Source organism: Phyllostomus discolor, chromosome 4, assembly GCF_004126475.2.
Source record: "Phyllostomus discolor isolate MPI-MPIP mPhyDis1 chromosome 4, mPhyDis1.pri.v3, whole genome shotgun sequence".
Classification (NCBI taxonomy): Eukaryota; Metazoa; Chordata; class Mammalia; order Chiroptera; family Phyllostomidae; genus Phyllostomus; species Phyllostomus discolor.
This window is the reverse complement of record NC_040906.2, coordinates 197,426,923-197,454,324: the sequence shown is the minus strand read 5'-3', so window position 1 is coordinate 197,454,324 and position 27,402 is coordinate 197,426,923. Positions and strand designations below refer to the sequence as shown.

General features: G+C 38.5%; 2 protein-coding genes across 4 annotated transcripts in view; one reads left to right on the top strand and one right to left on the bottom strand.

Annotated features, from left to right (window-relative positions):
- Nucleotides 1-1,545: 1,545 nt before the first annotated feature.
- LOC118499953 (collagen alpha-1(I) chain-like) lies at nt 1,546-13,008 on the bottom strand. Its single transcript, XM_036022607.1, has 3 exons — nt 12,943-13,008; nt 6,658-7,307; nt 1,546-2,258 (listed from the first exon to the last, which is right to left on the bottom strand). The coding sequence occupies exons 1-3, from the start codon at nt 13,006-13,008 to the stop codon at nt 2,117-2,119; spliced, it is 858 nt and encodes a 285-aa protein (XP_035878500.1). The 3' UTR covers nt 1,546-2,116.
- Nucleotides 6,829-27,402, top strand: part of LATS1 (large tumor suppressor kinase 1) — a 41,662-nt gene continuing 21,088 nt past the window's right edge. The window contains exons 1-3 of one of the 3 annotated variants that reach the window (XM_028510921.1): nt 6,829-7,084; nt 14,729-15,216; nt 20,043-20,190. In XM_028510921.1, the coding sequence (XP_028366722.1) occupies nt 14,875-15,216; nt 20,043-20,190 (490 nt within the window). In that variant the 5' untranslated portion in view covers nt 6,829-7,084; nt 14,729-14,874. The remainder of the gene's footprint in view (nt 7,085-14,728; nt 15,217-20,042; nt 20,191-27,402) is intronic. The other 2 variants (XM_036024881.1, XM_036024880.1) reach the window with 2 other exon arrangements.

Here is a 27,402-nt window from a genome sequence, read left to right as displayed (position 1 = left end):
TTTTCTTGAAAAAAGGAAAATACATTTTTTTCCTAAAGATTTTTTCTTTAGTTTTATAGACTAAAACTAAAAACATATGAAATATGTTTTTGACATAGTGGAGTCAAAAATTGCTGAGCTGGACACTGGGCAATAAAATAATTTTCACATTGATAAATGAGCCTATTCCCAAACTAAAATTTGATAGGTAACATGTATGATAGGTAACATGTACTAGTATAGTGTGTGGTAAGAGTAAAGAATTTTGTCTTCTTGATCTTTATCCGAAACGTTAATAATCTACTATAGTATTTGAAGACAATATAATGACATTGTCTTTTCAGAGTTTGGTAGATTAAATGCATTATTAGATTATAATGAGTGTTATATAATTGAAGTGTGTTTTCATTTATTTGTAATTCTAATAATAGTAATTAAGTAAAGTATTGCTTTTCTCTCCTAATATTTTCAGGTTTTTTGTGCTTATCTCGGGGTTTTTCTTTTTTGTAAACATTTAAAAATGGAATATATATATATACACCTGCTTTTTTATATATATTTGGCTCAAAAATATTTTATTAAAGATAATTAGTAACTTTTAATTCCAAAGAATCAGAAAGAAAATGTTGCTGATAGGAATTTTTTATGTTTATATTGGTGGGAATATCTTTTTTTTTAGTATTTAAAAAATTTTAACTCTATTGAAATATAACCTACATACAGAAAAGTTCATGATTATTTTTTACTGAGCTACAAATCACATATTTTAAGTTCACTCTTTTAAAGTGTGTAGTTCATGTCTTAAAATATTCACAAAGTTATGCATCTATCACCACTGTCTATATCCAGAACATTCTCTTCATCCCTCAAAGTAACTGCTCCCCCCCATTGGCAGTCAGTCACCATTTTGGCCTTCTCCAAACCCCTAGCAATCACAAACCTGCTTTCTGTCTTTATGGATTTGCCTATCTGGACATTATAAATGAAATCATGTAAGATATGGCCTTTTGTGTCTGGTTTATGTTAGCATAAAGTTTTCAAGGTTCATTTATGTTGTAGCTCAACTTAAAACACCATTCCCATATTTTTGGCTGAATAATGTTCCATTGTATCGGTGCACCACATTCTCTTCCTCCGTGCCCATGTTTGCTTTTTAGTGTTTTCATTTTAAAGCTCTGGGGCTTCGCTTCTGCCCACAGTACCCCCTACGGCCTGCACTGAGGCTGTGCTGTCAGCTCAGCCCACCTCGCTTGGCACCTGGGTTCCTTTGTTCATGAACCGCCAGGACCCTTGTATTGTGTCCTGTTCGAGTACTCACAGCCAGGGAACAGCTCTGGGTCCTATCCGCGGGGGACTGAGTTTTTAAGATGTTCTCTTATTGTAAAAGTAATTCATTACAGAAAAACAAATATAAAATAAATGAGTCAAAAGAAAAATTTAAGTACTTTTAATGACACTTTAAGTCTTTCATATGTTTTTGTGAGACATACACAGATACACATTCCTTGCCAGTAAACACATGGGTTCAATAATATAAACACAGCTATGAATTTTCCTCTGGCCTTATATTTCCCTTTGTATGACTGTCTTGCCACAGCCTAAGTTGCAGAGCCTCTCTCCACCCAGTGCAAACACCCTCACATTACGGTTAGCAGGCCAACAGCCTTGCTCTAAGTCAAAGGCCCTAGGTCCCTGGTGGCACAATTTCCATTTACCGTGAATAGCAAGCTTGTTCCTCTGCTTTCTGCTGCTGAAAAGTGAAGGTTTCATACATGTTAGCACCCATCTCAGTTTCCAGCGGAAATGTATATAATTTCCCTTTGATCATTATAGTAAATAATGGTAGAAGGAAGGAGCCAGACGTCTAGGCTTAGAATATTAGCTGGAACTAGAAACAGTTTTAAGTTTGAAGCTTTGCTTTGCTTTGAGTATTTATAATCATGTGTAAAAGACAGTACCTTTGAATGTTACATGTCATACATTTAATTAGAAACATAAGCTTGATACAGTATAAATAAAACTAATATATGAATTTGCTCATTGTCACTGCCTTTATTCATGGAACTATCAAATAATTTTTTTGAGGGCTGTAGGGTCCCAGAGGCGGAAGGCAAACTGGAGGGCATTTCCAGCCCAATCATGCCTTCCACAGCATTCTTCCCAGCAAGTTCTCATCCGTATATTTGAAAATGTGCTGTGCTGCCTCCCTCATCTGGACAGCTCTAGTTGACCCAGCATGATGGCAGGGTTTCCGTGTGTGAGTGGGACTCAAAAGGGTCCTGTAAAAAAAGAATAATGTTTTTGTGGATTAAAATGATCATGCGAACCTGATATGAGACAGAGCCCATCACTAATCCATTTTCTGAATTTGAATTATGTTGGGGAACTTTACCATGAAGTTTCACTAAATAAATGAATTTTCATATCCTGAATTGAAATGGGCTTCCATCTGTCGTCTTTTCTCAGGAGACTGCCCCCCCCCCCACGCACACACACCATTCATGTATTCAAAACCACATATTGTAGCTTTTTCTGGGTGTAAAACTTCTTAATCTATCCTTTCAGTGGTTTCTTAGGGGCAAAGTTCCCTTCCTGGCTTTCTTGCCCTACTTGGCTAAATCCTGCTCACCCTTCTCCACTGCCTTTAGGTGTCACTTTGTCCAGAGAGCCTTCCCTGGCCTCCTACAATCTGGGTTAAATTGTACTCTGTTTCAGAAGCCCATTGTGCAGAGTTTACATTGTGCTTAGAGCAGTGTCTTAAGCCTCCTGGCTCCCTCTACTGGACCACAAGCTTAAGAGCAGAGCCCAGATCTCGGTCTTTTACTGACAATGTTTAATACAGTATCTGATCCATAGTAAGCACTGACTCAGTGCAAATTGAATTGAAGTCACAATCTTGTTTCCCCTTTAAAAAATTACTCCCATTTTCCAAAGACCATCTTTAAAATGTGACTTCCAAAATGAAGCGTGTGGTTTCTGCCTCATGAGAATGAGAAATCATTCTGATTTTGAGTGCACTACTCTATTGTAATGCTGCCTTAGTTTATTTTAATTATTCTGACATTTATTCAGTTAGACTGTTGAGTAGCTGAGCTAAACCCTTAAGTTTTCATGCATGATACTCCTAAGCCATACTTTTCTGTATTGAGTTAATACAAATAGTTTTGATCTTTCCTACAGGTCCATTCTTCTTGTTCTAAGGAGACAAATTTTATTTCAGTATAAAAATAATGGGCAATCCTTTCTGAGAAGCAAATTATTTTCAGAATTGCCCAGTATGCTTTCTCATCCTGTTGGTTAGAAAATAGGTTAAATGGACTGAAGTGCTTAGGCCCCCTCCTAGAGTCAATTATCAGTGACACATGAATCATTGGTATTTGGCTACAGTCACTGAAATATTTATACACCAACCTAATTTGTGGACATTCTGCCCTTGTTCAGACTATTGTGAGGAAAACGTTTGTGCTATGGCTATCCTATCAAAAATTTGGCATAATTGAAAAATTCCTTGACCTTTGTGAGTAACATTTCTGTTTGCGTAAAGTCCTTTTAATAACCCATTCTAGAGTCGTGTCCAAGAAGTGTAGTACGTTCACTCCTGTATAGTTGGTATCATTTAAGCTTACAGTATCAATGTGCTGCCTAGCTCAAACTTACTAGACAGTCTGAAGCAATAGCAATGCTCCCCCCCCCCCCCGGAGGTATGAAACCTGTGGAGATCCAAACTAGGACATCCCAATATTTAAACTATTGACATCCTTCTGAGCTGATGTTGAGTGGCAGTGTAGAACAACTACCAGCTACATCCTGGACTGCAGTCATCTTAGCATCAAAACAGTTCCCAGAAACATTTCACTATGTCAGAGGTGTACATAGAGGGAAGAAATGGAGGGATGGGCATGGTGAGAAGGGAGAAAGACTAGAATCTAGCTGGTAAGACAGAATTTTTTTTTTTAATTTAATGATTTTATTTATTTTTTAGACAGAGGGGAAGGGAAGGACAGAGAGAGACACATCAATGTGTGGTTGTCTCTCACATGCCCCCTACTGGGGACCTGGCCTGCAACCCAGGCATGTGCCCTGACTCAGGATAGAACCTGTGACCATTTGGTTAGCAGACTGGTGCTCAATCCACTGAGCCACACCAGCCAGGGCTGATCACACAGAATTTCTTAAAAGATTTTATTTATTTATTTTTAGAGAGAGGGGAAGGAAGAGAGAAAGAGAGGGAAAGAAACACTGATAGGTTGCCTCTCATATATATCCTGACCAGGGACCAAACCCACAACCCAGGCATGACCTGGAAGTGAACTGGTGACCTTTAACTTTGTGGGGAGATGCCCAACCAACTGAGCCACCCGGTCAGAGCCCATAAACAAACTAATGTTCAGTTCCAAACTGTCTTAACAACTTTGGGAGACAATAGCTGATAGACCAGCCTAACAAAGCCATCAGAAATGCATTGACTGTTGGAAATCTTTGTGCAGGTCATGGATGTATGCAACTAAGCTGCAGTTAATACTGGACTACAAAATAATATCTGCAACAAATCTGAACAAGTTCTACCCCTGTGCATAGTATGGAATGCACAAATTTTAAACTCTCTGCCAGAGAGGTCATACAAGCAGTAAACCCCAGATTTGGTTGCTAATACCATTCTCCAATAAAAGGAACCAGGGCTCCTTGGAGTGGTGGGAAATATACAAGATAGCTTGCAGCATCTTGTAGTGCCAGGAAGTAAGGAAGTTCTAAAGAAAAATGAAAGCACGTAATAATGAGAATATGTTAAAGGGTCACAGAAGCCAACTGGAAAATCTCCCAACAGCCAAAGTTGGAACAATCTGCCCTGGCTGGCATAGCTCAGTGGATTGAGCACGGGCTGGGAACCAAAGTGTCCCAGGTTCGATTCCCAGCCAGGGTACATTCCTGGGTTGCAGGCCATAACCCCCAGCAACCGCACATTGATGTCTCTCTCTCTCTCTCTCTCTCTCCCCCTCCCTCCCTTCCCTCTCTAAAAATAAGTAAAATCTTAAAAAAAAAAAAAGTTGGAACAATCTGAAATATCCATGAGTCCACATTGACATCAATAAATGCTTGAATAAATAAACGAGGGAGGAGACAAATCTGATCAGAATTCCAAATAATTTATATAGATGCTCTGCCTGCAAGGAGGTATTGCAGAACACAACTGTACTCCTTAAGTGTGGGCTGGTCAGAGTCTGGAGCCTTCCCCTAAGACTGTGTGAATTCTTGGGAGGGCTAATGGCTCTCAGCATCACCACTGGTCTCCAAACTTCTTCCATGTATAATACTGCCCATGTTCCTACATTCACACACGTATGAAATTTGGCCACCAAAAAAATCGCCATTTCCATACAGCATTAAAGAGTGGAGTAAACGGAAGCTGGATCAACGCTTTTCCATCACAGCAATACAAACACCTTCAAATGAATGGCAGATAATGCCGTTCTCAGACTGTCCAACCCTTGTCAGCAGCTTCCTGGTCTGTCACCCCCACCCCCACCTGGAGTCGCAGCTGCTTTCAATCTGTTATCGTGCGTCCTCTCAGGGTCACTCCTCTCCTTTCCTGGCCCTTCTGTCTCCCTACTGGGCTCCAACGTCCTAGTCTCAGAAAGAGCAATTCACCCAGCTCCTTGCATTACCTAGTTTTCCCAAAGACGGTCGTCTATGGAGTTACTTGCCTTCATGCTTTGAGAGAATTGAGAAACTTAAGAAGTTCCATGTGTCGGTGACAGAGGTGACAAGACTCTGTGGGTAGTATGTTCTTCCAGATTAATTTTTCTGGAGAGGGCAAGCAGGCCAGTGAACACAGGAGACTCATATAATTTTAAGGCTGAAAGGGACTCTAGGGGTTACTTGGTCTCCCAGTTGAAGAAAGTAAAAACTAGGGCTATTAAGTGACCCCACCTTGGGTCAAATCCTCTACCTTGTATAAACTCTGTGCTTATGGAACCTGGAGTTTCAACCAAGTTCCCTTAGAATGTAAACTTTTAACACAGGGTTTTCACATTTGAACTTCTGGATACAGGAGCTGGTAACTAATTTAACATCAGAAAAAGAAGTCTTTAATTAAAAATATTTTTAAGTAGACTCTAGTAAAAAAAAGGATGAAAGGGGATTATTTCAGAAGATCAACTGCATACATTTTCAACTGGTAGAATTGGCACAGGGGCCGAGGGACGGTACTTGCAAACATCATACACCCAATGATCCCATCCCAAATTTCCAATTTAATTTAACAAAAAAATAAAAGCTCTTCTCACAGTCACGATTATTCCATTTACGTCAGCAGCACCTTTTTCTTCTATTCATTTGGTTGACAGATAAAACTATAACTCTCAGGTCAAGACTATATTAAATGGCTGATTCGGGAAATGATGAAATTCACGGATTCACCGGGGAAAAGAGAACTAAGCAATAATTTTTTTTCAAAGCCTCTAGAAATCCCGAATCCTGACGTCCACAGCGAGGTTTCTGAGAGCAACTCATTTCTGTTTGCTCCCTCCTGAGAATTAGCATCCTTGAGATGCGTGCTTCAGTCCTATGCCCGTCCACAGAAAGAGCTCAACAGAGAAGGGGAAAAAAAAAAGCGAGACCGAAGTCAGAGCGTGGGCTTGGGCCGGAGACAGCCCGGTCGCACGCACCGGGGCGAGTCACCTGGGCAGCGCGAGGCGGGGGCGCCGCTGGCGACGCACAGGGCAGCCGGGCCGGGCGGCGGGCAGGAGGCCGCGGGCGGCGCTCTCCGCAGGCGGCGGAGCCGGCAAAAGCCCCCAGTCCTCGGCCCCCGCGCAAGCGACGCCGGGAAATGCCCACATCCGGGAAACCTGCGGCGGAGTGCGGCGGCGGCGACACCGAGTGGAAGGCAAAATGGCGGCGTCGGCGGCGGCAACGGCCTGGTGCTGAGGGGAGTGCGAGGTCCCCGCGACCCTCGCGACGGGCCGCGCTGGCCCGCGGCAGCCCCCCGGCTTCTCTCCCCGCCCTGTGCTCCCCGGGACACTCAGGCTCCCTGGGAGGGCTTCCGGCCGCCTCGGCGTCCCCTGTCCGGCCCGTGGCCGCTGTCCAGGAGACCCGCAATCCCCTGCAGGTAGGTCTGGGGCCGGCGTAGCGGGTGGGGCGCACTCTCTCCTTGCGAGCGGGAGTTGGCGGGGCGGTGGCCGCCGGGGCCCACGCCCATCCCCGCTGGCGGGGCTCCAGGGGCTACTGCGGCCGGGCGGGCCGGCCGGGCTCGGTGCGGGCCCGACTTGGCTGGTTGCAGGGACGCGAGTGGAGCCCTGCCTTGGGGAAGCGAGGGTTGGCCGCGCCTGGGGCTGGAGGAAGAGCCCCAGGCCTTGCGGCCTTGGAGGTGCAGGTTAGGCCGGGAAGGGCCACTTCGCTGCAGGCCTGGCGGCGACTGTGTCTCACCTCCACTCGTGCCCGCAACTCACGCGTGTCTGCGGTGTTTAGGAAGGAAGGAAAGGGAAAGGAGGTTCTGAAAGAAAGTCACAGTGAAAGAGCTGCAGCCCTTTGCATCCCCGAGGGACCGGATCCTGGATATACCTTGGAGAAATCCTGGAATTCTCATTACAGCCCACTGTTATGTTCACAGTTGGAAGGCATGGGAGAGATGGGGAGATCTGTATATAGTAAGAGTGTGTATAAATACAGAAAATGGAAAGAATATTAAGGAAGCCTTACTTATACAATATAAGAAGAACTTGTATCTTAAAGAGTGACTCAGGTGACCCGATCTAACCCCATACTCTGGTTTCTCCAATTGAAAGTTATTCAGGCTTGTCTAACCTTTTGGCGTCTCTGGGCCACACACTAAATACGTTGTGACACGTAATCACACACAAAAAAATCTCAAAATATCCTAAGTAAATTCACGATTTTGCGTTGGGCCACATTCATAGCCATCCTGAACCACATGCAGCCACACCTCTGTAAAGGGAACAAAGTTTAATGTTTGTCGACTTATATGTTAATATTAGAGAAAAGATGTCATCGTGTACAAGTTATTCATAAACCCAGTGAGAAATAAGTGTAGTTGCACACACAAACAATATTGTACCACTCCAGTTTGGGAGATGGATTTGAATGCCTGGGATCATGAAGCTTGCCAGGCCTTTGTGGAGTTTGTATGAAATTTAAAATTGTTATCAAGTCTCCTCCATTAGGAATTAGAAATATAGTTATTCATTATAATTAGAATGAACGTTCTCTGTTAAGATATCTACATTTGTGATTTAACTAAGTTCATTTCTTTCCTTAAATAAGTTGACAGGTGAAATAGGCTAGGTGATTACCTAAGGCAGTGGAGGAATTGATTTAACAGTAAAAGTAGTAGCATTCTGTTCCTCTGATCACCTGCTACTGCAAGAAACCAGCTCCTGGTATGTACTGGGAAAGGCACAGTCTTTCCATATTTATTGAACATGCTTGCCACTCTCTGAAAGCAAATTAAAAAATACGACTACATTTTTTTAGTATGATATTATCTGGATTTTTTTCTGTAATTTGAGTTTTTATTTTTATTTTTAATGCTATTCCTTGATGTTCTATGTAAACATAGCTTTAGAACTCTTCCAACTCTAGTTATTTAGTTTTCATTCTAAATGTTAGATTTAGATTAGTGGGGGATTTTTGTAGACTACAAAAGTTATTTAGTCATTGAACAACATTTTTATCAAGTAGCAATGTTGATCATTTTTCAGCATGAAGCTAAATTACAGTGATTGTCTTTACTTTTGATTAGTTAATTGCTAGAAAGCTAATTGAAGAAAATGTCATAGGTCTGAACAACTAAGACTATGCTGCTAAGATAGAAACAGTACATATGACTGTTGCTGTTCTCATAAGGGGTTTAGTTAGAGCATTGAGATGGGCCATATTTTTTATAAAGCCTCATTCAACCCACAGTAACACTCTGGAATCTTTTAGGTAATGGTACCTGTTTTTCTCTAGGTTGGACAAGATATCAACAATATTTGTCTGGATTTACTAACATTTGCATATTAGATGAAAATCTGAACTTTTAAAGAAATGGAGGTTTTGTCTGTTAAGTCTAACCAATTTAAGTGTTATTTCAAAGAATAAGTGAGTCCTAATCCATTTTGGGGGTCGCGGAATCTATATATACACATATGTATCTCACATCATCTTATGCTCTTTGAATCTGTAATCTAGTGGGAAGAAAAAGACAATTATAAGTATAGGGCAAAAAACACATTTTATCTGACTATGCAAAGTGCATTTAGATTTCAGAGGAGAGGGGTAACAACCAGCAGTTCAAGGAAAGCTTCATGAAGGAGGCATTTGAATGGCAGGAGATCTCCCAAGAAGAACAAACAGGATGAGTAAGGACATGAAAATAGGAAAAGTACAAGGTATGTTAGTTGAGAGCCTGATTAGAGTATAAGATACATGGGGTGGGGGATTCTGGGTAAGGTAACAGAAAGAAATACTACCATTTACTGATTTAGTCACTTATAAATATTTGACCTGTATTAAACTTATTTAATTCTCAAAATAACCCCATTAAATAGGATCGTTATTGCCCACATTTGAAGATAAGGAACTGAGGCACAGCTCCTTAGTGGTAGTACTGTGATTCATACCCTGAAGTTTGACTCCAGAGCAGTTACTTTAATCACTAAGTGAAACAATCATTGATGTTTCTCAGTAGGGAGTGACATGATCAGAATTATTAGGAAGACTAATTTAAAGAGTTTTTTTTAAAAATTCTCTTTACTTTTTATTAAATTGAATTTTCAAATGTCATATTAGCAAAGATTAGTGAGATTTGTTAATGCCATACGTTTTTGGAGGGAATGTAAATTTAGTACACCGTTCTGGGAGGCAATCTGACAATAAGTATCCGAATTTTACATATATATCATCTTAGACCCAGCACTTTCACTTCTGGGAATAAGGGAAATTCTCAACAGTGTGTGTGTGTAAGATTGATTGATTTATTTAATTTATATCCACACCCAAGGATATGTTTATTGATTTTGGTGGGGGAGAGATGTAAGAGAGAAGCATCGATCAGTTGCCTTCCATTTGTGCCCCAACTGTGGATCAAATCCACAAGCTAGGTATGTGCCCTGACTGGAAATTGAACCCACGGACTTTTGGTGCACAGAAAGACACTCCAACTGGGCCACCCAGCCAGGGCAAGAATTTTTAGTGTGGTATTTTTTTTATTAACTAATCTTGACATGTACAAAGAATATGTTATATACATTAAGCTATGAAACATAATAAAATGAACACCCATGAATTCACCACCTATTCTCAGCATTACAATATTACTAATACAACTCAGGTTATCAGTGTTTGAAACATTTATAATAGCAAAATATTGGAAACAACCTAAATGCCCATCAGTAGGGGATAGATATATTCTGGCATATCCACATGATGCAACTTAATATACAAGTATTTAAAAAGATGAAGTTGAATTGACATTTTCACAATTCTGAGACCATTAAATCTAAAACAAGCCATCTATTTAGTAACAGCTTTTCAGGGGAAAGAAAAACATTTTTTAAAAGATTTTATTTATTTATTGTTAGAGAGAGGGGAAGGAAAGGAAAAAGAGAGGGAGAGAAATCAATGTGTGGTTGCCTCTTGCATGCCCCCTACTAGGGACCTGGCCTACAACCCAGGTATGTGCCCTGAATGAATCAAACCGGTGACCCTTTGGTTTGCAGAGCAGCACTCAAACCACTGAGCAACACCAGCCAGGGCAACCTATGGTTTTTATTAACCTTCAGTGGCATACATTTATTCATTCAGGGGTGTGTGTGTGTGTTTTCAGAATAAAGATGGAGCCTCAGGCCCTGGCCAGGTAGCTCAGTTGGTTAGAGCATCGTCTCAGTAAGCCAATGTTGTGAGTTCAATCCCCAGTCAGGACACATACAAGAATCAACCAATGAATGCATAAATAAGTAGAACAACAAAATCTAGGTCTCTCTCTGTCTCTTAAATTAATTTTTAAAAAAAGACGGAGTCTCCTTTTTCACATTGAGATCTAGGCTTCCTTTGAATTACTTTGGGCTTTGGGTAGTTAACACATAACATCATGATTACATGCTGCTCTTTGTAACCCTGCTTATCTTGAACCTGTTTTCTTTACGATTGACTATATACTTTTGAGGCATATTGAAGAATACTGGATTTTGTATTCCTTTTTTGTTGTTTTTTCTTGCTTAGTGGAGGGAGTTACTGCTGGAAATTACACAACTTCTGAATATAATAAGTTGTCTTTTTTTTTTTAATCCTCACATGAGGACATGCTTACTGATCTTAGAGAAAGAAGAAGGGAGGGAGAGAGAGAAACGTGTAAGGGAAACATTGATTGGTTGCCTCTCATATGTACCCCGACAGGGGACCAGATCTGCAGCTCAGGCATGTGCCCTAACTGGCAGTTGAACCTGTGACCTTTCAGTTTACAGGACGATGCTCTGACTGAGCACACTGGCCAGGGAGGACTACAGTAAGTTTGGACAGATGTTTTATGTTGGAGTGCTTCTATGTCATAAGAACCTTTCTCACCCTTGAAAATTCTCTAACGTTGCAGTTTATGCCTTTAATTGCATTGCCTGTTTTGGGTGACAGGCAGTTTCTGAGTATGTAATGCTACATCATAGTAGAATCTTTTTGAAGACATCTTGAGCATTAATTAAAGGTTTAGATTCAACCATACATGGTGCCGCTGCTGAAAATAATACAACTAAAATGACAAGGAAGTTTCGCATTTTATTTATAGTCAAGTTAGCTATGGTGCATTGTCTGCTATATCAGAACTTCTCTGCTTTGCCATGGTTGGTGTGGCTTAATGGATTGGGGGCTGGCCTATGAACCAAAGGGTCACTGGTTCAATTTCCAGTCAGGACACACGCCTGGGTTGCGGGCTGGGCCCCTGTTGGGGGTATGTGAGAGGCAACTGATCTCTCACACATTGGGTGTTTCTCTCCCTCCTTTCCCCTCTCTCTAAAAATAAATAAATAAAATCTTTTTTTTTAAAAGTGGAATTTCTCTGCTTTGGAGCCAACAGATTTCTTTAAATATTGCTTTTATGATGTACTCAATTTTAGAAACATTAGAATGTAGAAAAGGGTGCACCTTAGAATCAAGAAAATATTGTACTTACTGTTGCGGAAAGATATTCATAGTATTGTATTATTTTGCTAGCATGTTGGGCCCTAAGCTGCAGTAGCTAGATTCATTGGTCCTGTGGGTCGTATGTCCAGTAGTCTCTCCATCAGGTCCAGATATGGTTCCTCTTGGTCCGGAGACCGTGAAGCTATTTTTGTTCTTGTTCTCTGTCCCCCCACTCACCACAGTATTCAATGACAGAACAAGGATAGAGGGCCACAGTAAGCTTTAGAATTAGAAAAAGAGAAGAATGAGAGAGAGCAATTTTTGATCTGTAATAATTTTGAAATCTTTATAGGCAAATCTTGTGAAAGCAATCAAATCTGGAGGAAGTAGAGATACCTTGATTGACCTTTATTCATTTACAAAGGGAGGAACTCTTACCAATTGTTTTCTGTGAACTTGTGGCCATTATTCTGTAGGAACCACCTGGGCACTCTTTTTCTGTTGTCATCTTTGGCCACAGATCAAGTGTGAGCTTTGGGGGAATATTCCCTTTTCAGAAGGTGAGCCAAATATTAAATCTGGAGAAATTCATTAGTCAGCTATTAAATTAATATTTTGGGAAGGCTTAGGGAAAAAGTATTTATCATGAGGGATCACCTTCATAAAAGTACAAGATGTGTCCTAATTTCTTTTGTGAAATAATTATCAGTAGATCAGGTTATGTTATAGACAGAATATGTGTAATTTTCAGCAACACCATGACAAACTTTATTATTTTTGATTTTACAAAATGGGGACACGAGGACTGCTTGTCTAGTAGAATTGATTGACTCATAACTCATTTAGCAATTGTACCTCAAAAATAATTAAGGAGAAGTCATCAAGAAACTGCACCTCTGGTGGTTTGCTCCAGGACTTCATCCTGCTTAGGCTGGCTGCAGTATTCATGTAGGTGCATACGTCATGAATATCCATAAATATAATTTAATACCATGAGTTTACTCAGTTAAAGTATAGGTAAGTGGTTTTTAGTATATTTACATAGCTCTACAACATTATCATAATCTAATTTTAGAATAGAAAATGGTGTTTTTGAAACTTGCCTTTTTTGCTTAAAGAGTACAAGTATCCATGTCAGTACGTTTAGCTATAACTACATCATTCTTCTTAACATCTGCTTTACCACATACAGATGAATTATGAATTATGTGAACAATTACGAGCATCTAGAGTGATGTCATCTTTTGCTGTTATAGATGATGTTGCAAGGAACAGTCTACATATTCTAACATTTGTGTATATTTTCCTTCGATTGTATTTCATTGTTCCTCTTAATCTTTGTTCAAACCATAAGGTAAACCTTGTTACTCCATCCATTTTATCTTTAAGCAGACAGTTTTTTTTTTAAAAAAACATTATTTTATTGTTGTTCAATTGCAGTTGTCTGTAGGCTAAGCAGACAGTTTTTGAGAGAATTATAATGTCCAAGTTCACATTGCTAATAATTAACAGAACAAGTACTTGAATAATTTTTTTGTTTTTCCATTGCAAGTGCTTTGCTTTCTTTGACAAACTAGCGTGTATCTACAATAAAACAGGGTAATCAGGTGATTAGGGAAAAGGTCTTTGAGGAAACAGGAATGAACCCTAAATAACAAGAAGGAGATATTTATATCTATCCATCCATAGACACCTTTATATAGCATGAGTGGTGATTATATCTAATGAGAGTAGAAATAGGCTTCCAGTAGATGATAATTAGCAACGTTTCACATCCCAGTGGTACCACTTACAAACTATTTTACCCAAACTCTCTGTGAATGTCAGTTTCCTCATCTACAAAGTATAGATAGTAAACCTACCTCGCAGGATTGTTAGGATGGTTAGATAAGAACCTAGGCAAAGTAGTTTTAGCACTGGTTTGTAACACGCCCTGAGTGAGATTTCATGGCGCTCCACATAAAGAAAACATTTCTAACAGTTTTTGTACATCGCAGAGAAAATAGCTTTCCTGAGTTAGTGATTTGCCCTATCAGTGGGGCAAATCACTACATTTCAGAAGACTAGGTGACTGGTCTTCCAGTGCACTGTAGGAGACATTCATGCATTAAGTGAGAAGTAAGACAGTTTGTCTTCAGAGGTTCTTTCCCCTTCCCATTGTTAATGAGTGTACTGTCTCTAGAGTCCCAGACGGGAAATAAACCCAAGCATCTGCTTTAAAGCACAAAGGTATCTTCTGGACTAGTGGTTTAAAAACCTTTTTAAAGCAACAACACTCTTTTTTCTAAAGAAATATATTTGGAGTGTAATTTATAAAACCTAAAATTGGAACTACTAGGTGAAGTTGATGATAGGTTGCCCATTGGATTGTTGTTCACTTAGTAATTCCTTGCATTTGTATGTACTATAATACTTATTAAAGCACTCTTAAAATTGTTTTTATCATTATAACCACTACTTTAGGAAATTTTACAGATTAAGAAATAGGCACTGAGAGGCTAACAGTAATCTATAATGGAGCCAGAACTATAACCTAAGTCTCTTCCTCCTGAATCAGTATTCCCCTGACCCCCCCCTCATTCATGGAACTAGTTTATCTGTTAATTACCTTATAGATTTCATTTATTTTTTTCTTTTATAGGGTTAATTATTTAAATTGTAAAGAATTTTAACATTCCTGAGGACTTCTGCAAAGGATCTTTTGCAGTTTTGCTCAAGAGAAGGCTCTGAATTTATTAGGTGGCTCCAAAAGTCTCTTGTGTGGGTTATATATACATAGATGTTTTCATGAAGAGAAGTGAAAAGCCAGAAGGATATAGGCAAATGAGGCCTAAGACTTTTCCTGCCAGTAGTTACACTGGCAGCAGCCGGCAAATGTTGCAAGAAATTCGGGAATCCCTTAGGAATTTATCCAAACCATCCGATGCCACAAAAGCTGAGCATAACATGAGTAAAATGTCAATTGAAGATCCTCGACAAGTCAGAAATCCTCCCAAATTTGGGACTCATCATAAAGCCTTGCTGGAAATTCGAAACTCTCTACAACCATTTGCAAATGAAACAAGTCGATGTGCTTCAGAGGTTAATCCACAAATGTTTCAAGATTTACAAGCTGCTGGGTTCGATGAGGTAAGCTTTTAAAAACAAAAGGATTTTTTTACTCTGTACTACATTACACGTTTTTGGTGATCTCCTGCCTAAATGTTTCCTTTGAGAGAATATTACATGTATGTAAATTTGTATATTTTACCAGCAAAGAATATTGTTCACAATTCCATTAATTATTAAAACAAAATAATCATTATTTCTTTAGTTTTCTCTGTGGTTTCTGGAATTTAAAAGGTCAGGCCATGAAGTCAGAGTGGAAGTGCAGTTGAAGAACGCCCCAGGTGAGGGCCGAGTCAGGACACTGGGACAGGAGCTCTTGGGAGCTAAGGGGCTGATGTGGAATGACAGCTCTAAGGATATGGAGTTTTAAGTTTATACTACACAGAAAGAAATAGAATCAGGGATTTCATTAAACAGTTATATTTATAGCACTCTCAGATCCAAATGCCAAATTCACAAAAGCTCAAAATTTGTTGATTAATCTCTAAGAATATCAGATTTATTTTAATGAAATTTCTATTCAGGTCTTTAGTATTGACTTTCAGAACTCATTTAAAAAGTTCTTCACAACACATATATTTAACTGTATTTTGTTCAGGTTATTAATACAATTTATTTTCTATAATCATATTCTTTATTTGAACATTTTAGGTGCATAAATCATTTTAGACAAAAATTGGCTATGGAAAATATAACTAAATGTGAATAACCAAGCATTAACTATATTTTCTTTAAAATTATAGGAACCAGCCCTGGCTGGTGCAGCCCAGTGGATTGAGCATGGGTCTGCAAACCAAAGGGTTGTCAGTTTGATTCCCAGTCAGGGCACATGCCTGGGTTGCGGGCCAGGTCCCCAACTAGGGGCATGTGAGGGGCAACCACACACTGATGTTTCTCTTCCTCTCTTTCTGCTTTCCTTCCCCTCTCTCTAAAAAATAAATAAATAAAATCTTCAAAAAATTGTAGGAACTTTTCTCCTAATTGTAAAAGTAATAGCTGTTCCCTGTTAAAACTTAAAAAGTATGAAAAAGAACTGAACATTACCTTCAGTTTCTTTTTTTTTTTTTTTAAGATTTTACTTATTATTTATTTTTAGAGAGGGAAAGGAGGGAGGGAGGGAGAGGGAGGGAGAGAGAGAGAGAGAGAGAGAGATCAATGTGCGGTTGCTGGGGGTTATGGCCTGCAACCCAGGAATGTACCCTGGCTGGGAATCGAACCTGGGATACTTTGGTTCCCAGCCGCGCTCCATCCACTGAGCTACACCAGCCAGGACCTTCAGTTTCATAACACAAAGATAACCACCCTTAAAATTCCTTCACTATTGTTAATATGTTGGTGACCACATTTTCAGATATCTGTATACTTAATTAAGAAAATGAGAGCCTAAGTTTGCATTATAGTAAAGAATTTGAAAAGGGAGATTTACAATTAAACAAGGAAGAAAAATGATTATTTTTTCTGGCTCACTTTATTCATCCCTTTGATTAATATTACTTGCCATCTTTTTCATGCATATGTGTTTTTAAAAATATTGAGTTTGTATCAGAAAGTAGAGAGAGGAGGAGTAGAAGACCTGGGATGTTTTCTTGTTTAGTAGTTGGGGGATTCAGAGAATGGCTCGAATGGAGATTATGTAGAGGTCTATGCTTTCTTCCTAATCCTTTAGCCAAAAGGCATAGAATAAAGACACAGCTGAATTATTGCTCTTACTTTTTTTATGTATTGCTAGGGAGAGTTTAGAAAATCACATGCCTATATAGGTCCTTAAGTGGTAATGTGTTCTGTCAGATTAAGTTACCTCAGTAGTCATGTGTGTATTTATGTGTGAACCCAGCAGTCAGGATAGTGATCATAGCAAACATATTCTATACTTATAAAGAACTTAAAAACTCTTTCCAGTATAGACTGTTTTAAGAAATCAAAGGCATTGGTCAATGCCCTGTTCTTTTATGCATTAGCAATAATAATTACTTTGCATTACAAAGATATGTTAGCTTTATTACAATCACCCATTTCAAAGTTGTCACCTTATGACATTAGTAACTGCTTCAGCAAAGTTGCTTTACTATAAGCATTTAGATATTTATTGATCCTCATTTGTCCAAATAATGAAGGTATGGTATTACTTATATCCATGGTGATATAAAGAATATTTATATCACCAATTTACGTGTACTACCTCCTTGAATCACTGATTCTGATAGCTTCCTATATATTGCAGAATTTATTCAAGATCTCAGCTTGGCACTTAAAAATTCTTACCAGTTTTCACTTCATTGTTCGTATCATCTCATAAGCTCTATTATTTTAGTTATGCCAATTTCAAGGCAGTTACAGTTTTTAGAGGATGTATTTCTGGTGCTCTATAAAATTAAAACCTCTCAAACATTTCAAGAATAATTTCCTCATAGGAATAAATGTTAAATAGGATTGATGTGTTTTGGGGACACGTAAGTCTACAATCACTAGAGTGTATTTTTGCTTCTAAGCATGAAAAGCAAAAGCATAGTAATGTGGAAAGTTTTTTTCCAATCACATAAGGCTTCTGTTCAAAAGTTACTGATTTGAGGGTGCTCTTTTTCACACTAGCACACACACTCCCAAGCATTAAGGAACACTTGGTTAATACTGTTACTGATGTAAAAATATTTGAACATATACAGGGTGGGGCAAAAGTAGATTTACCGTTGTTCATATGGAATATAACAATAATTAATAAAAAATAATACAAGAATAAACTCTGTCATGTACTCATGATTGTAAATCTACTTTTGCCCCACTTTGTATATTGAAGACTTAAAGCCAGCATAATTATCACTAGCATTACAGGCTGAAATTCTGGTGCATTTTACAAGAATACAGCTCTCACAATATATTGAAAAAGGATGGTGGGTACCAATTTTCTTACCAACTGAGATGGTACTGCCATGGCATAATAGCCTAAATATAGTCACAGTTCACTTGACTTAACCAGTTGTAAAGTTAAGCACTCCCTGATGAATTTTAATTTGGGGTGACTTTTACTATTTCATATTTGTATATAAAGTGATTCCTTATTACAAATTTGCAGAGTCCAATTGGCATAAAATGTGACCAGCACTGTATCTTTGTATCGGTTAACTATTGTGTTTGGTTGCTGTAACAAAAATCCAAATAATACTTAATTTTTTTTAAAGATTTTATTTATTTATTTTTAGAGAGAGGGGAAGGGAGGGACAAAGAGAGAGGGAGAGAAACATCAATGTGTGGTTGCTTCTCGTGCATCCCTTACTTAGGACCCAGCCGCAACCCAGGCATGCTCCCTGGCTGGGAATCAAACTGGAAATCCTTTGGCTCACAGGCCAGCGCTCAATCCACTGAGCCTCACCAGCCAGGGCAAAAACTTCCCAATCCAAATAATACTTTAAACAAAATGGTGACTCAATTTATATAACTAGCATTGGTTCAGACCTTTAAAGGTTTCAAAACCAATGACTTGGAAGTTTCTTGAATTTTCCTTCTTGGTGGCAACATGCTCTAGAACAGGTAGCATGTATTGCCTAGGAAATAGGACATAAGAAGGACCAGTAAGTACCTAAAGCAGTGATAGCAACATTCTTCCAGAAATCTTTTCTTTTGTCTTATTGGTCGGAATTATCATGGGGCCAATGTAGCTATAAGGAAAACTTCTACCTACTCATTAACATTTTCCAAGAAAGGGAGAATGGATCTCGAGTGGACAACAAGTCTCTGCCACAACTTTTTTTGATGGGTCTCATTCTCATCTCCAGCCATTTCATATAGCAGGATCATCTGTTCAACCATTAGTCTTACTCATTTCTCATTTAAAAATATTGTTCGAAATACTAAATCCACTAGGACAAGTAAGTAGCCTGCCTCTTGAAAAATGCATATCAGTATACTTCTGCATGTAGGTGTGTAATTTATATTTACATAAAACATAAAGAACAAGGAGCAGAGCAGGAAGACAACCCACATCTGAGCTCCAGGCACTGTGCTTATGTGCTTTTACATGTTTCTTTATTTAATCCTCACATCAACTCTGTGAGTCCATTATAGATGAAGGAATTGAGCTCTGCAATGTTAAATAACTTGCCAAAGTTCACACGGTTCTGAAAGTGGGGCACACAAATCTACAATCATGGGAGTGTACTTTTGCTTATGAGCAGGAAAAGCAAAAGCATAGTAATGTGGGGCTGCTGGCACTCAAACTCAGTTCTTTTTCATTTCAAACTCTGGTTTTTCCATCATGCCATCTTGCCTCTTAAAGTCTTCATCACGTAATCATATGTAGTCTAGGTGTTTTTCTTTTATCATTTGTCCCATATTTATGTCCTTGTAAATAAAGTTCTCTGAAAACGTAAACCCAAGGACGATAGGAACCAGAACTTTATAGCTTTGTTTTACTAGTAAACACAATGGCAAAGACGCTTAATAAAATGCTTTAACAGTACAAAAGCGTGGTTTGCAGTATTTTGAAAATCAAAAATGATACATTTTTAACAATCTGATAGTCTCTGTTCATATAAGAATGAAATTAAGAATGGGAAGTAATTAGTATCATATCACTATGATTATATCTGGAAGAAGTTAATTCCAGAAGAAAAAAGTAATGTTACATAGAAGTGAAAATACTAAGCAATTGAAGGATTTGAGGGTTTGTTTTGTTTTCTTTAGTAATTTGAGAGTGTATGGATTTTTTTAGTAGTTTTACACATAGGACACGAATATTATGGTTTAGGATGCTGTTCTTCATAATTATGAATTTTTCTAATGGAACTCACAGTGCTCTTTCCCTCTTGTTAATTACAAAATTTAAATTTTCTTTTTTTCAAATTTCATATCAGGATATGGTTATACAAGCTCTCCAGAAAACTAATAATAGAAGTATAGAAGCTGCAATTGAATTCATTAGTAAAATGAGTTACCAAGATCCTCGACGGGAACAGATGGTTACAGCAGCTGCCAGACCTGTTAATGCCAGTTTGAAACCAGGTGATTAATCAAATCTTTCCCCCTCCTCTCTTATTTTATAGCATTGTTTTAACATGTAGGTATATCAAGTCCTTAGTCTCAGAAATTGTTAAAGGCATCACAGTGAGCGAAAGTCTCAAATTAGAATAAGGTTATAGTGTCATGCAATGCAAATGAATAAGAGGATGGGCCCTAAAGTTCCGTAGGTAATTCTGAGAGGTAGCAGTCTACCTTGAGAACTACTTAATTGGTTATATTGCAACTGAAATATTTCTTTTTAACCACAGATATTATTCATACTATTTTTTATTATAAGAGTAAAACATGTTCATCAAAGAATATTTAGAAGGTAATAAGTGAAAAGAAAACACTATTAATACCCACAAGATTTTGGTGTGTTTTGTTTCTCAGTCTTTTTTCCTGTGGAAAACCTGAGTGGATTTATACGTGTATATTTCGATTCTTTTCTTTAATCAAAAAAACCCAAAACAGGTCATACTAAAACCTACTTTGTTCACTTAATATACCATATGTAACTTTCTTTGATATTAAGTAGAATGAGATTAATAGCTACATTAAAATAGATTTATCACATACTTTATGTAACCAGTCTCTCAGTTTTACATTTGTCTTGTTTCCTTTTTCTTTCTTTTTTTGTTTGCTATTATAGACAGCCTTGCTTTAAATGTTCTTGTACCTAAATATTTGTACATTCCTGGTGATTTTGTTAAATTTTTAAAGACTTGAAAAATGTAAGTTTTCTCTTAGATTTTGCTCTCAGAAAGTTGTTACTACCTTATATTCTCCTGGTCAGTTTAGTATGAGAAGGCCTATATTTGTAAGCCCTAGGTATTATAATTTTTATATATTTAATAGTTGTAGAAATACTATCTTATTGTACATTCACATTTCTTGAATCACTGGTGGGGTCAAACATTTGTTTATAGGTTATTTTTGAATTGGCAATTTAATTCTTGGTTAAATGTGGGTTTTTAAAATTAATTTATAAGAGGACTCATTTATTAATTTTTCTTTTCATTCAACACGTTTTTAGTCACCAACCACTGTTTCAGGCCCTTTGCTGGGCATTGGGTATAAAGTTCTTGCCCTTTTGTAGAGCTGACATTTTGTAAAGAAGATCAAATACTTACACAAATACATGTAGAATTATGACTACATAGTTGTGATGAAGAGGGGATGTGGACTCTCATAATATATAGATTTTTGACCTTGTCAAAAAGATCAGAGAAAACCTTCCTGCAAAAATAATACTAGAGCTGATATCTAAAGAAAGTCAAGGGGGTAGTAGCTTTAGTGAGGAAGAGTGTCCTTACACATGGCCTCTTTTTTTTTTTTTGGTTTTATTTATTTATTTTTAGAGAGGGAAGGGAGGGAGAGAGAGAGAGGGGAAGAGAGAGAGAGAAACATCAATGTGCAGTTGCTGGGGGTCATGGCCTGCAACCCAGGAATGTACCCTGGCTGGGAATTGAACCTGGGACACTTTGGTTCCCAGCTCGCGCTCAATCCACTGAGCTACGCCAGCCAGGGCACACATGGCCTCTTGAGCAGGGTTTGATAGCACGTTTAAAGAAATAACAGTGGCTAGAACACTGTAAAAAGAGTATGAGATATGACTGGAGAAGTATGTAGGGCTCCGACTATGTGAGACTGTCTTGATTTTACCCTGAGAGCAGCAGAAAGTTACGGAACATTTCAAGCAGGGTGATGACAAAATTTGATTTGTGTTTTTAGAAAGTGGCTGCAGTAGATGAAGAACAGATTAGAGAGAGCAAGGGATGATATCTGGGTAGATTTGATAAGAGATACAGTAGTTCACAGGAAATGAAAGTGATCTGGACTGGGGCAATGGCAGCGGAGAAAAGTGACTGAATTAAGACAGATGGGAAGAGTGAAATTGACATAGACTTAGTAATAGATTACATGTGGGCAATGATACTGGAGACGGATGACTTTTACGCTTTTGGTGTAGAAAATAGATGGATGGTGATATACTGCATTGTGGAAGAGAATACTAAAAGAACAGGTCATGGGGAAAGGTCATGAGCCTGGTTGTAGACATGAATATGAGTTACGTTCACTGAGTTATCCAGTTGAGGGTGTCAAGTAAGAAACAAGCTAGATATATTTAGTTTTTGTATTAGCCTTGCAAAAGAAATAGATTACCTAAAGGAGGTAACATAGACAAAAATGACAGAATCGACTAGAACCAAGCTTATTGCTTTGTAGCTGGTAGGAAATGATATGCCTGTAAAGAAGACAGAACATTTAGCTAATAAGGAAGTTAAAAAACCAATAAGGTTTTTAGTGTCTTGAAAGCCTATTGCAGGGGTGTCAAAGTCATTTTCACCAGGGGCCACATTGACATCACGGTTGCTTTCAAAGGGCTGAATGTAATTTCAGCTCCTTAATAGTTGAGGAGTAGTTACATTTATACAGTCCTAAAATTATTTCGGCCCTTTGAAGGCAACTGCCAGGCTGATGTGGCCCCTGGTGAAAATGAGTTTGACACCCCTGCGTGTTGAAGAGAATGTTAAAGAAAGGGAGGGAATAGAAGGAAAGAGAGCTTGACCACGGTGAGGACTAGAAAATATCTTATTGGCTTTAGTGACACGGTACATTAGTTTGCCAGGGCTGCTATAACAAAATGCTGCAGAGTGAGTGTTCTAAATAACATTTAATGTCTCTCTGTTGTGGGGTCCAGAAGTTCAAGTTCAAGGAGGCAGCAGATTTGGTTTCTCTCTCCATGGCTTGCAGGTGACCACCTTCTAACTGGGTCTTCATGTGGTCATCCCTCTGCATGCACATGTGTCTGGTGCCTTTCTCTTTGTCTGGATTTTCTCTTCCTATAAGGATCCCAGTATGTTTGATTAAGGCTTACCCTGTGACCTTATTTACCTTTACCTCTTTAAAGGTCCTATCTTCAAATACAATCACATTCTGAGGTACTGGGAGTTAGAACTTACTGAATTTTAGGGACACAATTCAGCCCATAATATGTGGAGTAACTTTTTTTGTTCAGCCATAGGATCATAATTCAGATAAATGGATGTGAAATAAAGAAATCAAGTATAGACAATATTCTTTGAGAAGTTTTTCTATAAGGATACAGTGAGGACATTAGCAAGAGTAGTACATCCTGTCTGTGATGAAGATCCTTTAATTTTTGTTCATTTTCAATTAAGTACAGATTAGTAATTTTATAAAATACAATACTGCCCTGGCTTGTGTAGCTCAGTGGATTGAGTGCAGGCTGTGAACCAAAGGGTCGAGAGTTTGATTCTCTGTCAGGGCACATGCCTGGGTTTCAGGCCAGGTCCCCAGTACGGGGCACATGAGGGGCAACCACACACTGATGTTTTTCTCCTTCTCTAAAAATGAATAAATAAAATCTTTATTAAAAAAATAATACTGATGAATTATTAGAAAAATTACAGTTTTGACTACATACCAAATATAAGTCCAAATATTTTATTACCAAATTTTAACAGACAAATTATCTGTCAAATTTCTGTTAAGTCTAAATTTTTACTGAACCTCCATACTTATCTCCAATGGGCCGATATCAGTTTGTGCACCAGCACCAATACTTTGAGGAAGTTGCCTATATGGGAGGGAGGGAGGGAGGGTCTTACTATTTTCCTTGAATAGAAAAGACTTTAGGCAAATTTAAAAGATAATTATAACACTCCACTTAAGAGGATGAAAGTAAATATTCAGGAGAGAAAGATCAAGTATGGTTCTCAAGAAGCTTGGAGAGGAAAGGATTCAAAGCATAGGATGAGGAATTATTAGCTTTGCATAGGAAGTGAAACAGCCATTTTTTCTAATGGGCATATGGGCCTAGGTTACATAGGAAAGGTAAAGAATTCCTTTCTGATGACTTCATTTTTTTCTAAAGTATAAAACCAAGTTGTCTGCTAAGAGTGATGGGTGAGGAATGGAGCAGGCAATTTGAGGAGACTGACAAGAGTCATAGTGGAGACCAAAAGAAACAGTGGGATTTCCTGGCAGTGCTGAGGCCATTTATTTCATGATGCTGATCATGAATTTATGGTGGAATCAATCTGCCCTTTACATCACCTTCTCTAGCAGGAATCTTCCAATAACTGGAGATTTACTAAACAAATACAAAATAAGAAAGAGAGCAAAAGGAAGTTCAGAATATTGCTGAAAGGGTAATTTAAATCCTTAATCACAGCATATTCTTTCTCTGCCTTTGCTGGCCTCTCATTCCTTCAAACTCCTCTCCATGGCTTTGTTAATCTCAGACTTCATCTAGTATCACTACTTCCCTCACTTAAGGCTCTCCTGCCATACTGTGTTTCTTTTTGTTCTTGTTATATACCAAGCTCCCATCTCAGGACTTTCGCTCAGACTTAGATCATGTGTCATGTCCTTAGTGAAGCCTTTTACCCCTGGCTCATCCCTCTCTGTTGTCTTGTTACTCTGTATCATTTGACACCATTTGTTTTTCTTGCATATAGCAATTATAATACCTGGATGTAACCTTGTTTATTTATGTACTTGTTTATTGTCAGTCTTCTCCATCAAGAGTATAGGTTCCTTGGGACCAAGGATGTTATCTTGGATTGCTTAGGGCAGTGCCTGGCATATAGGTGCTCAGTAAATATTTAATGAACTAACAGAAGTGAGGTGAGGAGAAAGGGAAAACAGTGGGAGGAAAGAAGTGATGTCATGGATTTGAATTGGTTACAGTGTGTCACAAGGAAAGAGGACTGATGAAATAGGGGTTGATGGGTCCTGATGAGGTTGAAGAACATTTGCAGTAGTAGTAAAATATGAGAAAGAGAAGTTGTCTGAGAATATAAATAATTAGTGATTTTGAAAAAGAAGTAGATATGGATGGCATCAAATTTGTAAATGTGATCTTAGGAGTGATATTTGAGATGGAATGGAGAAACTGAGAGGTAAGGGTTACGGATGGTTTGCCCATGTGGGTGTTAACATTATAGAATGTTGGCAATTGGCAAGGCTTGGGGTAGACCAAGGTGACCTGTGATTGAGGGCGAGCAAGCAAGAGTTCATTAGGTAAGAGAAATGAATGCACCTTCCTAGAAAGCACGGGTTCCAAAGAACTGGCTTTTTAAAAAAGAGTGTAAAGGAAAGCAATGATCAGGAAACAAGAATGGAGAGCAAAGAGGTGGAATCGCACATTTTAGCCAATTTATTTTATTATTATTATTTTTAAAGATTTTGTCTATTTTCAGTGAGAGAAGGGAGGGAGAGAGAGAGAGAGAGAGAGAGAGAAACATCTATGTGCGGTTTCTGGGGGTCATGGCCTGCAACCCAGGCATGTACCCCGACTGGGAATCGAACCTGCGACACTTTGGTTCGCAGCCTGCACTCAATCCACTAAGCTAGCCAATTTATTTTTAAAGATAATGTTAATTACAAAGGGCTGAAAGGAAAGTAATGTCAGCAGAAGATAACCAGCTGTAAGGAGATGGTGGGAAGGAGGTTGGAGCAGGGGTTAATGACACAGGAGCATTTGCCGGTTGTAAAGCAGAGCATGTCTGGAGGGCAGTTGTGGCAAGTGGGAGGTGGGAGAACACAGAGCTTTATGGGAGGTACAGAACCACAGGGATGGCAGTCTACTCTAGGGTTGCAGTGTCTTACGTTTTAACTGGTAAAAAGCTTCATGAGTCATGTGGTATATTTAGCCTCAGCTGACTATCTGAGAAAGGTGGCCAGAGGACTTGCCCAGCTTGCCCGGAGTAATGACTTCCCCTGAAGTCATAGACCCAAGATCCAGCCAGCCTAGATGAACTGTAGTGTCAACTGTACATTCTGAACATAAACTACTTTTTTCTCATATGTGTTATTAAATATGTTTTCTCCCAGGATGATGTTGACTTTTCAAATTTGTGGATCTTTCTGTTTTGTTTTGTTTTGATGGTGATAAGTGTTTTATGTGTTTAGATCTGTTAGTATTTTACTGTATATTCTCTACCTTTGTTATACTTGGGAAGACCTTCCAAAGAGGCATGCCAATATTATTGAACGATCAATTGTTTTTTCCCAGTACTTGCAGGGTTTCATCTTTAACACTTAAATGTTTAATCCTTCTAGAATGTATCAATTTATGTTTTTATACTATGTCTCATACAAATTTATTTTATATGTATTTTATATAATGTATTATATATCTTTTTCCAAGTGGCCAGACTATTTTATGTACTTCTTTTTATATCATATATTGTCTTGTCTATTACACTTATTTGAAAATTCCATTAAAGAGAATGTGTAAAATTCACACCTTATTTAACGTTCAGCTAATAATGCCCTGCTGGTTTTTTGTTTGAAAAAAGACTAGAAATGCCCTGGCTGGCGTAGCTCAGTGGATTGAGCACGGGCTGCGAACCAGGCATAGCAGGTTCGATTCCCAGTCAGGGCACATGCCTAGGTTGCAGGCCATGGCCCCCAGCAACCGCACATTGATGTTTCTCTCTCTCTCTCTCTCTTTCTCTCTCCCTCTCCCTCCCTCCCCCTCCCTCCCCCTCCCTCCCCCTCCCTCTCCCTTCCCACTCTAAAAATAAATAAAATCTTTAAAAAAAAAAAAAGACTAGAAACAACCTTAATATCCATCAGTAGGGGAACTGATTAAATTTAGGTGTATCTGTACAGTGAAAAACTGTGATAACATTTTTTAAGAGTGAAAACACTTTATATACTGATACAGAATCTTTAATTTTTAAAAAGATTTTATTTATTTTTAGAGAGAGGGAGAGAAATGTCAGTGTGTGATTGCCTCTCATGTGGCCCTCCCTGGGGGCCTGGCCCTCAGCCTTCACTGGGAATTGAACTGGTGACCCTTTGGTTCACAGCCTGTGCTCAATCCACTGAGCTATACCAGTCAGGGCTACCATCTTCAATTTTTTAATGAAAAGAGCAAGACACAATAATATATATAGGAGGTACATTATTTACTTGTGTTTCCCTAAACTATTTTATTGATGAGATTGGTTACTTTCAAGGAAGGAAACTAGTTGGCTAAGGTACAGAGGTGGGTATTCTTTTGTACCTTTTGAATTTTGAGTTATGAGAATGTATTACCTAGTCAAAAATAAATAAAATGTTAAAAGGTAAAATAAAACCACTTACTGAAATTTGATTTTTATAGTTCTTGAAAGAATTATTATTTAGTAGTGTCAGAATTCCAAGCTAAATTTTTCAAAACTAAGAGGTTAAAAT

Coding starts and splice junctions, on each gene's coding strand:
- LOC118499953 (XM_036022607.1), bottom strand. CDS start 13,008: ATGAAGTCCTGGAGCAAACCACCAGAGGTGCAGTTTCTTGATGACTTC. Junction 7,308..12,942: donor TCTCCTTAATTATTTTTGAG/GTACAATTGCTA, acceptor CTCTTCCTCCAG/CCCCAGGCGCGGCCAACCCT. Junction 2,259..6,657: donor CCCCGCCTCGCGCTGCCCAG/GTGACTCGCCCC, acceptor CTTTTTTTACAG/GACCCTTTTGAGTCCCACTC.